This window comes from Notolepis coatsorum (assembly GCF_963971535.1).
Source record: "Notolepis coatsorum genome assembly, chromosome: 13".
Classification (NCBI taxonomy): Eukaryota; Metazoa; Chordata; class Actinopteri; order Aulopiformes; family Paralepididae; genus Notolepis; species Notolepis coatsorum.
Genome location: NC_140177.1, coordinates 17,947,360 through 17,960,848, shown reverse-complemented (window position 1 = coordinate 17,960,848; position 13,489 = coordinate 17,947,360). Strand labels below are relative to the sequence as shown.

The 13,489-nt window shown below is 45.3% G+C and overlaps 1 protein-coding gene across 1 annotated transcript in view; it reads left to right on the top strand.

Moving 5' to 3' along the window:
* Nucleotides 1-8,860, top strand: part of fyco1b (FYVE and coiled-coil domain autophagy adaptor 1b) — a gene marked incomplete at its 5' end in the record, with an annotated part of 81,113 nt that extends 72,253 nt beyond the window's left edge. The window contains 3 exons of the mRNA XM_084327962.1: nucleotides 5-215; nucleotides 2,679-2,788; nucleotides 5,632-8,860. Coding sequence (XP_084184088.1) covers nucleotides 5-215; nucleotides 2,679-2,788; nucleotides 5,632-5,704 — 394 coding nt within the window. The 3' untranslated portion in view covers nucleotides 5,705-8,860. The remainder of the gene's footprint in view (nucleotides 1-4; nucleotides 216-2,678; nucleotides 2,789-5,631) is intronic.
* Nucleotides 8,861-13,489: the final 4,629 nt, after the last annotated feature.

Sequence of the window (13,489 nt, the reverse complement as noted above, 5' to 3'; positions counted from 1 at the left end):
ATAGGCTGTCTGTCCCCTTCACGGTGCAGGACATTGCGGTGTTCGGGGACGGCTCCAGGGAGCTCTTCATCAGGTCCAGCTGCTACAGCACCATCCCCATCGCCGTGGGCAACGCGGGCCCCACCATCACCTGGGTGTTCACCTCGGAGCCCAAGAGCATCGCCTTCAGCGTGGTGTACAGGGAGAACATGGAGGTCCCCCTGGAGCAGGCCAAGGTCAGACACACACACACATCAGACTGAAGTTAAACAGTACACAATTATACAATGGCATGCAAATTTCTCAATTCTGATTGGCTGAAACAGTCAAGTTACACGTGGTTATTTCTTATAATCCACCCTCGTGGTCCCAGAACCTGCCCACAACCGAATTACAATCACTCCGCCGTTCGTGGTTTTAGAAATGAAAGCAAGATGGCGGACAATAATCTTTACGAATGGATATGTTGAAAGCGTCATAACGACTAAATCAAAAACGATTCTGTCACGGCGAATGTGTTAGTTTCTTACACAATGTTGGATTATGTAATTGGTGGGTCATGAGTAATTGTGGAACAAAATATAAATCGCTGGAAGTCTGCCATTCGTCAAAATGACATTCATTTCACTGTTAATAAAATGTTCAAGCAATCAATCAATCAAACCAATAACACACGCTCACGCGGATGTGCGCTGTTGAAAGTGAGCGTGGGTTATTGAATTGATTGATTGATTGATTGAACATTTTATTAATGTCCGCCTTGTTTCGAACTGGTTAAGAACTGTTAAGAACTTCATTCTTAGATGCTTCTATAGAAAGTACAGTAGGTTCAAAAAGAAAAACCTATGTCTGCCTTGTTTCAAACTGGTTAGGCTTAGGCCCTCTTTCGAAGTCGCCCTCTTTCGAAGTCTGTTATGCTTAGAGTTTATCTTTAGAGCAGGGTGATAGACCACCAGCCCTGATTCCAAACTCTAAGCATAACCAACTTCGAAAGAGGGCGACTTCGAAAGAGGGCCTAACCAGTTTGAAACAAGGTGACATTAATAAAATGTGCAATTAATCAATCAAACCAATAACCCACGCTCACTGCATTCTTGCCTTGAAACAGCGCACCTCTGAGCTGCTTCCACATGGAGGCAACTTTCTTTTTTTTGGAACAACTTTTTCTGCGGATGGTTTTGTCAATAAATCTTCAATTAATGTGTGTTTATTGTATAGCAATATGGTTGGATGAATTCGGCCATTGTATAAAAGCATTACATCACACGACAGAGTGTGTTATAGAAATTAGATCACGCCTATGGGGGTCTAACGACCCTCGGCTGCGCCTCGGGCCTAACAACCACCGCCAGCGTTATTGACCATTTTCGCGATGTTTGCGGACCCATCGTGTGTTCTGTATTATAGCTATGGAGATAATAGTATGGCTCATTTGACAGGCATTGCTTATAGTCCAACACTGAACCAGTTCATTTCTACATACTTTAGTTTGTGCACTATTCCACGCTATTCGGTGTTTCTTCACAAAATCCTCATCGGGGGGGGGGGGGGGGGGGGGGGGGGTTTACCTCGAAGCTGCGACCGTTACCAAAAGCATGTTTTAGGTTCGGTAAAACACGACACTGATCGATACAAAAGCATGTTTTATGTTCGGTAAAACACGACACTGTGATCGATACAAAAGCATGTTTTAGGTTCGGTCAAATATACCTAAAATAGACCTTACCTTAGTCAGAAGGTACTCCAAAATGAATAATCCCAGTCGTCCCATCGCAATCGCAATTACGTGTGTATATTGGGCATGGCTATCATACGGGAAACAATAGGTTTGAGGCGATCACTGCCACCTGGGGGGATTTGATCGTCATTGCAATTTGAACATAGGCAGCGGTGCCAGGGAGACACAGGGAGGTCCGCGCAAGTGTTTAGAATGGGGATCAAAGAAAAAATATCAAAGGATCTAAAAACGAGAAAACTCGTTTTTGGCGCTCAACCGTTGGCGACGAAACACAAGTATTCTCGTTTTTGGCGGCCAATGAGTTAAGGACACTAGAATGGGTTCCATACTGTAGGTTCCAAAATTCCATTCCAATAATGATGTAGTATAAGAGGTAGCTTACCAATAATGATGTAGTATAAGGAGGTAGCTTACCAATAATGATGTAGTATAAGGAGGTAGCTTACCAATAAGGGCCTTAAAAATGAACAAATACCAGTGTTTGTTGTGCCTCTCCATCAGCGAGGACCAACCAACCTTCTCATAAAGGACACAGTGATGAGTGTGATATCTATCATTAGTGATGAATCTGAGGGCAGAGTGATATACAGAGTCCAGGGATTTGAGGGTTGAGGCCGCAGTAACGCAGTATGCCTATAAATTACATCACCATAGGAAGGGTGCGCTGCATTTACAACACAAGACGAAATGAGAGCGACGCAGCATGCGGCACAATGATTTGTATGTCGATTATCTTGTTTTCTTGATCAAAGACAAAATCATAATTTCAATTTGATTAATCGTCTCGCCCTAAACATACACACTGCTCTCCTGCCTCTTCCAGTCTTCTATCTCTCTTTCTTTGACATTGTGCCCATCAAACAAACCATATCCTTCTCCTTCTCCTTCTCGTCCTCCTCCTCCTCCTCCTCCTCCTCCTCCTCCTTCTTCTCCTCCTCCTCCTCCTTCTCCTCCTCCCCAGGTTCTGATCCCGCTGACTCGCTGTAACTCCCACAAGGAGACCATCCAGGGAGAGCTGAAGGTCAGGAACCCAGGAGAATACACGCTGATCTTCGACAACTCCTTCTCCAGGTCGGCTCCCCTGTCCGGATAACGACACATAATGACACATAACCTCACGAACATCCTGGAAAGGTTTTGGAGAATGATGACGTACATGAACGTTTGAAAAACAGGGTATCTGCGGGGTATTAAAAAATCTTGAAAAAGTTTTAAATAGTTCAAAAAAAATTTATAATTCAAAATGTAATACCTTAAAATGTTTTTTGGGGGCAGTCCAGCTGTCGGGAGATGAAATAATGTTAAATATACTAAATGTTTTTGTATTCAAGTCATTGTTTTTTGCGGGGCTCTACCGGGGGCTTGGTGCGTCTGGCAAGACCTTGTATGGAACGTGCAAGAATAAAAAAATTTCATTTCAGATAATGGTTGAAGAAGTGAGTCTTTAGTCGACTGAGAAAGATTGGACGGGATTCGGCTGTCCTAACTTGGATAGGAGTAGATCTGAGGCGGCCAGAAGATGCAGAGCGTAGGGGTCTTGAGGGTGTGTAGATAGAGACCATTGACCGGAGGTAGGCGGGAGCGGTTCCCTTTGCCGCACGGTATGCTAGGTCGAGGGCCTTGAAGCGGATACGTGCAGCAATGGGGAGCCAGTGCAGGTCCCTAAGAAGTGGGGTGACATGGGCCGATTTCGGTAGGTTTGAGATCAGGCGGGCCGCTGCGTTTTGAATGAGTTGAAGAGGCTTGGTGGCAGTGGCCGGGAGGCCAGCTAGCAGTGCGTTGCAGTAGTCGAGGCGGGAGATGACTGTTGATTGGACGAGGAGTTGGGTGGCTTCTTTTGTCAGGAAGGGGCGTATCCTTCTGACGTTGCTCAGGAGGAATCTGCAGGTTCTGGTTGTCGCTGCGATGTGAGCAGAGAAGTTCAACTGGTCGTCGAGGACAACACCAAGGTTCTTGGCGGTCGGCGACGCGGTCACAGCTGCATTCTCGACTGTGATGGAGAGGTCGGTCAGGGGGGAGGATTTGGCCGGCAGGTGGAGCAATTCTGTTTTGCTTAGGTTCAGTTTGAGGTGGTTGGTCATCATCCAGGCGGAGATGACGGACAGACAGGCCGAGATCCGCTCAGAGACGTGGATATCTGAGGGAGGGAAGGAGAGGAAGAGTTGAGTATCATCGGCATAACACAGTATGTGTTGTGGTTTTTTTGCTAATATGGTCGTGAAATTTGATCTAAGTGGTATTAAAAAGGTCTTAACTTGTTGAAACCTGCAGATACCCTGAAAAAGAATGGACATTTTTTATTACGGTTATGAGTTCATGGGAATGTTTAAGTTTTAGGAGGTGAAAACAGAGACTGTGTCAGTAAAGCTCAACACGTTTACCATGTCATGTTGGCTAAAGTAGAGATTGTTTCTTCTTTAGATTAGATTATTAGATTCAAATGTATTGTCATCATACAGCACAAGTACAGTACCACGAAAAGAAGTTTGGCGTCCAACCAGAGTGCAAATGTAGCAGTAAAGTGCAATAGTGATATACAATGTACAGGTGATTAAACTGATGTGGATGTATATATATATATACGGTAAGAATAAATATATATTCGGTATATACAGCACAGAGTTATATGGTTTATATGCAGGTGTATAAGTAGGTATATAAAAGGATTATATGCAGGTATAGTACAACCACATAGTCGTGGACATTTGGCATTAAGTTATGGAAAAGTCATGGAAGAGTTTTGGAATCTAACTGGAAAACAAATGCAGGAACCCTGTAACTGATCTAACTGCTCACTGATATCGTATTCATTCTTGGATTCGGAAAAGAAAATCAGCCACAAGGTCATTTTTGCACCTCACTACATATCTCCCAAGCTAGGCAGAAAGGGACAATAGAAAAAACAATAGATGTATCAAATTGGATTGGTTTAACATAATATCTTGGAAAGGACTACTTTAATTGGCGGGGGGGCGACAGTGGCTCAGATATAGAGCGATCGTCTGGTAATCGGAAGGTTCCCAGTTTGAATCCGGCTCCCCCCGGGCAGCGTGTTGCTTTTTAACAGCGGAGCAGTGCAAGAATGTGACAATTTGACCATGTGACCGCGGCAACGCGGGAGAGCGGCAGTGCGGAAATAGGCTGTCTCTAAGACAAACTCTAACCTTAACCAGCTCCTTAACAGCGCCTAAACTTAACCGTTCTAACCTTAACCAACTCCGAAACAATGCCTAACCTTAACCTTAACCATGCCTAACCTTAACCGGCGAAAGAATACATGTTAAAAAAAAAAATCACGTTAAAAAAAAAATTTCATGGGATTCGAACTCGTCAACAACGGACCGCAGGACCGCTGCTCTGCCAGGTGAGCTGAGCGCCGAATGAAAATCATGGCGGATTAGGGCGGTTACATAATTCCGCAAGCTCTGCCGCTCCGCTCTGCGGTTGCCGCGCCTGCCGCGGGGCGTATCGCAGCCAATCAGGGAAAACGCGGAAGCAACGGCAGCACTGCTCCGCTGTTATTAAGCAATAGGCCCCCGGGCAGCGTGTCGGAAGTGTCCTTGAGCAAGACACTTGACCCCTACTAACTGCTCCCGATGAGCAGGTCGGCACCTTGCTTGGTCGCCTCTGCCGTTGGTGTGTGAACGTGTGAGTGAATGGGTGAATGTGAGGCATGAGTTGTGCTTTGGATAAAAGCACTATATAAATTATGCGATGAGATAAGATATTCTTTTATTGATCCCTTTGGGGAAATTCAAGTGTCATAGCAGCATGGGGGAGGGAAGGTACAGGTAAGATATAAATATAGGCAATACAATTTTATGTGAATATAAAAGTATGAGAAAAAACAGTCCATTTATGGATATGCAGTACATTTAATTCAGATGTCTTCTTCTTCTCTCCATTGGCATCAGGTTCATCTCAAAAAAGGTGCTGTATCGTCTGAGCGTGGAGAAGCCGGTGGTCTACGATGGAAGTGACCTGTGACCTGGAGAGAGAGCGAGAGAGAGAGAGAGAAGAGAAGTGGATACTTCAGGTCTTAAGGACATCCTCTGTGATGTCCTCCCCGTGTGGAACGTGTGCTTCTGTTAGATACAGTAGAGTGTAGACACTCTCATGACAACGCTGCTGGATTCACGGACAGTTGCTGCTTCCTAGATATACAGTATCATCTCAAGACGTGTGTTATTGCTGCCTCCTAGATATAAAGTATCATCTCAAGACGTGTGTTATTGCTGCCTCCTAGATATCCAGTATCGTCTCAAGATGCGTGTTATTGTTCCAGCACAGAGATGTGCTAAGACGGGCTTTCTATCGTTCATACGCCTGATGTTGGGAGGAACTTCCTGTCGTTCATACGCCTGATGTTGGGAGGAACTTCCTGTCGTTCATACGCCTGATGTTGGGAGGAACTTCCTGTCGTTCACAAGCCTGATGTTGGGAGGAACTTCCTATCGTTCATACGCCTGATGTTGGGAGGAACTTCCTATCGTTTATACGCCAGATGTTGGGAGGAACTTCCTATCGTTCATACGCCAGATGTTGGGAGGAACTGTGGCTATTTGTTGAGGAAGTAGCAGACAGATTCTCGAGCACAGGAAAGTTTTCTTTTAAAATGAGATACGTTGTCAGCTGAACGCGAGCATGCACTACTGCCTGTAAAGGCTTCATGGTAGAGGTTTGACTATAGCGATAGTGAGTATGCACTACTGCCTGTAGAGGTTTGACTATAGTGAGCATGCACTACTGTCTGTAGAGGTTTGATGGTAGAGGTTTGAGTGTAGCAATAGTGAGCATGCACTACTGCCTGTAGAGGTTTGACTATAGTGAGCATGCACTACTGTCTGTAGAGGTTTGATGGTAGAGGTTTGAGTGTAGCAATAGTGAGCATGCACTACTACCTGTAGAGGTTTGACTATAGTGAGCATGCACTACTGTCTGTAGAGGTTTGATGGTAGAGGTTTGAGTGTAGCAATAGTGAGCATGCACTACTACCTGTAGAGGTTTGACTATAGTGAGGATGCACTGTCTGTAGAGGTTTGATGGTAGAGGTTTGAGTGTAGCAATAGTGAGTATGCACTACTACCTGTAGAGGTTTGACTATAGTGAGCATGCACTACTGTCTGTAGAGGTTTGATGGTAGAGGTTTTAGTGTAGCAATAGTGAGCATTCACCACTACCTGTAGAGGTTATAGTGAGCATGCACTGTCTGTAGAGGTTTGATGGTAGCGGTTTGAGTGTAGCAATAGTGAGCATGCACTACTGCCTGTAAAGGCTTGGTGGTAGAGGTTTGACTGTAGCGATAGCCTGCGTTCACACGATGCATCGTAGTAGCGTGCAAAAAGCAGCGAGGCGTATCGCCGAGGGAAGCACCCGACGGGGGTCAGGGAGAGACGCGGGCTAGAAGGTCCTGCGTCGCTCACACCTTTCCCCCCGTGTGCCCAGCGTGCCCTGCACAAGAGTAGAACAGCGTTCTATTTTGTAGAGCGCAGAAAAACTGGGTGCGTGACATTCCACAGGGTAAAAACATGCATCGTGTGATCAGTCTTTTAGGAACCTTAGGGGTGTTATATATATATATATGAGTTCATTCTTGATGTAGAGGTCATTTTGCATTTCATGGTGACTATGATATTGTCCGCTGATGCAGGTCAGTGAACGGTGTAGCCTTTGTTTTTGTTTGTTTTTTTATTAAACAGGCTAATTGAATGCACAGCATCTGACGGTTGCAGTCGAGGACCTTCTGTTCTCGCGTGTTTATTTTGGTACTATATCGAAGACGTACGTGCGTGTGGACACCCAGAACGTGTGCACGTGTTGCTTTTTCCAAACTTAAAAGGTTTGAAGGCATTTTCCACTTACTACGTTCAGATTCCAGGCCAACGTGGCCCAAATCTGATTATTCGTTTTGCTCATATGTGACTGACTTTATTCATGACGGTGTGAACAGCACAAATCACACGGAATCTGATCTTTTCAATTATGATTTTTGGTCACTCTCATATGTGATCCTAAATCGGATACAGGTCAGATTTATTTTGCAACGCGACCTCAGTCTGAACAGTCATGTCGGAATTCATACAACTTTTACGTCATTCTAGATTGACATTCATCACAATTCTGTGCTGCCGGTGGTGAATACAGACATGGTTTTGTCAGTGAATACAGACATGGAAGACTGTGATGGAGCTCGTTAGTGGAGGGACAGTGAGGTGTTTACCATATTACTTGGGGTGATACTTCTGTACAAGCAAAACTACATGCGTGTCAAGTTAGTCAAGTTCAGGAGCGTGACCAGTTCACACTGGAATCTGATATTGGCCACAAAAATAATAATGTGGACAGCCAAAAAAAATTATCGGATCTAACTAAGTAATACAAAGCACTACGGCTTTGCAGTGTGAATGCAGCCAAACTGAAGAAGACAAGATGGAGACAAATGAACCGACGAGTCGCTACTAAATGCTTACAGTGTAGTTTTACACTGAACACACCTCACGAGTGTCTTAGAAAGTGGTCCTTTTCATTCTGCTGACCTGGCGATACTGAAACCTCCTCGACCACCAGGGGTCCAAGCCCCCGCCCCCTCTCTCCTCGATCCTCCAATCCGAAACTGCCTGTTCCCTCGTACAAACAAAACGACCGGAGGATCGATGAACGAGGGGCGGTGCTTGAGATGGGTCAACTGACGAATGAGGGGCTTGATATGGGTCAACTGACTAATGGGAAAATGTCTTCCTGCATTTGTAAGACAATTTGTAACTGACATTTTTGATAACATATATATATATATATATATATATATATATATATATTATACACATAATATATACACATATTTATTTGACATGAGGAGGAAAAACCAGATACATTGCAAATGAAACTTTTCTTCCGTTTTTTTTAACACATCTTAATAAGAAAAGTAGAATATTGCCAAAAATGTATGGGAAAATAATTGTCTATTTTACTGTTACTACAAATAAATGGGAGATTCTATTTAAAGGCGTTGCGACATCCCTGTTGTAACGGCTGCACTTTAAAAAGAAAAAAAACGTATATTTTTAAACTGTATCCCATGAGCCTTTTCTGCCACTTCTTTCTACCTGTTTTCCATTTGAGTGTGATCACAGAAGACTATTTATTACCCAGTTTTGGCAGATGGTGGGGGGGGGGGGGCTTTACACTCTGGCCTCTCTGTAAATGATACTGTCTACTTTTGTATGATTTAAATACTAAAGATTTATTATAGACTGTATTTAAGACCATGATGAAATAAATAAAGATTGTGTGTGATTGAAAATCCTGATGTCGGATGCATTTATTATTATTATCCAGTGTGATCATGGTGTGATTGGGATGACATTCTGCCCATTGACCCCACATGGCCGTGGTTCTCAACAGGGGCGGGGCTAGGGGCGGGGCTACTTGGGCTTGAGCCCCGAATGTTTTCTGAAAAGCCCCGAATCTACTTAAAAAAAAAGGTACATGGAAATATGTTTGCACCAGATTTAGCAGAAGCTAATTGCCATCTGTAGTCTATCCAGCTGCTAACTGTATTTGAGTGAGTTAAGTCTTGGTGTTATGATAGACTCAGACCTAAGCTTTAAATCACAATCAACAAGTTGACAAAAACATAATTCTTCCACCTTAGAAACATAGCTAAAGTACGGCCATTTATAAATCAAAAGGACGCTGAAAACCAGATCCATGCCTTTATCTCAAGCCGACTGGACTACTGTAATGCACTCCTTACCGGCCTCCCGAAAAAATACACAGAACGACTCCAACTCTTTCAAAACTCTGCAGCTATAGGCTATTAACTAGAAAAAAGAGGAGAGACCACATCGGCCAAGTGTTAGCTACTCTGCATTGGCTTCTGGTAACATTTAAAATCGATTTCAAGGTCATCCTCCTTATATACAAAGCACTAAATGGAACAGGACCAAGCTACATTGCCAATTCTCTTGTCAACTATGTGCCCCCTAGAACATTACGATCATCTACTACTGGTTTATGTTCCCAACCACAGCCAAAAGAAAATCGGGGACGCAGCCATCTCAAATTATGCACTAAAGTTATGGGACACCTTAGGGAGGCTAGATCTCTAAAAAAAAAAAAAGAGCTAAAAACGTACCTCTTCACCATAGCCTTTTAATACATTCTGCTGCTTTGACTCATTGCATCCAGACTAGGGATGTCTGATATTATCGGCCTACCGATATTATCGGCCGATATCTGCATTAAAATGTGATATCGGAAAATATCTATCGGTTTTAAAGGGGAACTATTTTACTATTTCTTTCACTATTTGGGCACTTTTACACAATTCCTGTGAGTCTATGGAACACCTCTGTAATATATATATTTTTTGTATTCATTGTTTTGTATTTCTAATCAAGTCCTCAAAAACAGCATTTTTCTACCTCAAGATCTCGAGCCGTTTTGAGCCTGGGCTCCAGGTCCAGCCACTGTGTGCAGCTCATCTTGTATCTCAACATTAACATGCAGCGGTGTCTTTCTGACATCACAAATCATCACACTTTCAAATGACTCAGTTCAGTGAGGGTGAATATTGTGAGAGGAGGATTGGAAGAATGCGCCAATATGAGAATTTTGAGACATAGATCATATTAATATAAGTTCACATAGCTAGGAAACAATGCTAAACACTCAAAAAGGCCATTTATAAGATGGTTCCCCTTTACATTTTTTTTTTTTTTTTTTTTTTACATTTCTATAACCTTTATTTACCCAGGCAAGCAAGTAAGAACAAATTCAGTTTTTATTTATTGTCAAAAGTATGCATAATGTGTTAATTCCACAACAAGAGATATGTAATGTTAATTACCTGAAATTATTCCGTTTTTTGGGGGGGGGGCAACCCTGCATATATCGGTATCGGAAATTAAGAGTTGGACAATATCGGTATATCGGTATCGGTAAAAAAGAGCATCGAGCATCCCTAATCCAGACTGATTGTTGTGATTGCTGTACTGTAGATAGTTACTATTTTATTGCACTGCACGATTGCAATATTTTACTCTTGTCTATTCTATTTTACTCCTTTATTACAGTCTATTTAAAAATTACCATAGATCTGTCAGACACCATTGAGTTCATTGAATAACGGAGGAATTATATGAGCGAGAACGTAAGGTTATGTATATAACCAAGTTCTATGAGTTATGGTGACGCTCAGGATCATACTTGCACTGTACTTCACTTCGTGCACGAGCACTGAATAAAAATGTCCACCATGTACCTTTACATCCCAACATTCGTCTGGCCACACCCCCATCCGCTTACCTTCATAAGCAGGTGTGTGGTCACCTACTCGCCTCCTTCCCAAACTTTCACCACAAGGCGAGATCAAGGGCCGCAGCGGCGTCTGATGCTGAGCGTCACCATAACTCATAGAACTTGGTTATATACATAACCTTACGTTCTATTTCGTTATGGATCTCGCTCAGCATCATACTTGCACAAGGGAGGCTGAGCGAGAGCCATAGCCCGACAAATGTACCCCGCTGAGGCCCCCCACAACCATCAGACCGGGGAGGAACGAGCCCCCCCGACCCTCCCTAATGGAGGATACCCCCCCTATTGGAGGCTTACGGGAGGGAGACGGATCCGACCGTGCGAAGAGGAACTCAAGCAACCCAACGCACAGGGTGAGCAGACCGTGGCTTGACCCCACGACTACACACACGCACAACCCGCATGCCACCAGGGAACGAACGGAAGGAACAAACCTTGTTACTGCCCCCAAAATCACGGGGTCAAGAGCAAACCCAACCCCGTGGCAAGGCTGTAGCAGCGGAGCGCGAAGGAAGACCCAGACCCACCGAAGGGGGCCCGGAGAGGTCAATGACGCCAGGCATCAAGACCCCACCAGGCGGTCACTCAGTGACACCGCCCCCCACATCGCCAGCGTATTCGGATAAGGCCCCTCCAAGAGCGGGCCCTTTCCCCCCAATAGCACACCGCCTGGCACACTGACCCTGCAGAACAGGCAGTCAGCATGGCCGTAAGCACTCAAAAAAGTCAACCAACGGAAGCAGGCAGCGCACCGGGGAAACCAGGCAGCAGGCTGTAACCTGAGCCTGGAGCACTGCGGACGAGACAGGCGCCAAAGGAGTCAGCTGAAAACAGCCCCCCCCGGCGGAAGGGGCGTATGCTGGCGTTGTTGATCACCATGACAAGGCCTCCATCAAAAAAAACCCACCCAGAGGCAGAGAAGGCTGACATGATTGGCAGACGTCATGAACGTGCGGGGGCACACTCAACTGGGCAACCCGGGATTTGACACTGCTCCAACATACCAGGGAATCAACTACCCTCTCTGTACAGACGGTGGTTGTTCCTATAACCCCTCAAGAAAAAAGGGTTATCCCAGGCCTACGGTATCAACGAAACTTTACTTCGGACCGGGACCGGCGGCTCGGGAAGCACACAGGGTTACCAGAGGAGGTCCAGAAGACCACCCCAACAGCCCCCTCTTCGCCATGCGTGAGAGAGGAGCGAAAGAAATGAGAACCAGTCCCTTAGGATAGTGCCATGTACAACGTGTACCCAACAAAGGATCTCCATAACGCCTAACCCTGTGACACCCGGGCCGCCCCGGCATTTCCCCCCCCGAAAAAAGCACAAGTCCCTCAGGGTACCAGAACAGCAGATCTGCATCCCTGGCGGACAACGGGTTCAACTGACCTGGACCAGCGCGACCAGACCAGTCCTGTGTCCTAACCACGCCGACATGCCCACTCCAGAAGAGGGGGTAGGTATGCGTGTCGATCTAAAACATGAAAAGAGGGCGCCACCCAGACGGTCCCATTTGGACCGTGCTCAGTGGCCCACCCCAAGGGCGTGAGACCTTGACCTATGTTCTGATCTATTCCGTTAACATCCCCCAGATATGAACGAGAATTCATCGAGACAACCTAGTAAACTGGCGCTCGGAAGAGACAAAACTCCATCCCAGTTGCCCTATAAAAACGCTGTTTTAATAACAAGCAACCAAGGCGCACTTAGCCCCTGCGTGATTCTTTAACAGAAACACACCGAGCCAGCACTATGTATGCGTCGAGACCCAAACACATCAATGGATAGTCTAGCAAGACACCAAACATTGTTCCTCCAAGTCGCCTGGGAGAACGACACAGAGCCGTCGTGCTTCATGTTCCTTCCTCTTTTTATTTAAAAAAGAAAGAAACACAGACTGACATGAATCCCACGTGACGCAGCTGAGGGTAAAAATAGTTTACATTTTTACATCCCACCACCATCGCCATAGGGAGGAGACGGAAATCCCCAGAGAGACTTCCCACGCGAGCTGTATAGATTGAAAAGAATATATTGCAACATTGAGCTATGTAATATTTGGGTTAGGGCTCTCCGAGGAGGAGGCACTGAACCAATACACACTCAATAATCGAATTGAATCGAATACACACACAATAGAGCAGAACTCCTTTTTGAAGTTCTACTCACCTTGACAATCTGAGGAGGAGGCTCTGAACTCTGAGGAGGCTCCCTCACAGGGAAGGAGAGTCCGAACTCACAGAAGGCCCGAGGAGGAGCTTCGTGAGGAGGAGCTCTGACAACTCCCTGAAACAGATCCATAACATGGACCTGAACAACTCACGGAAGTCTTACCAACAGAGACACGCTCAGTGACGTACTCTATGGCGGGGGAATTTCTGCGGTGCACACGCCCAATCTTCCAGGGCGTGGGACCAGGAAACTCCCCCCCCCCCTCTTACCCTGTAACGT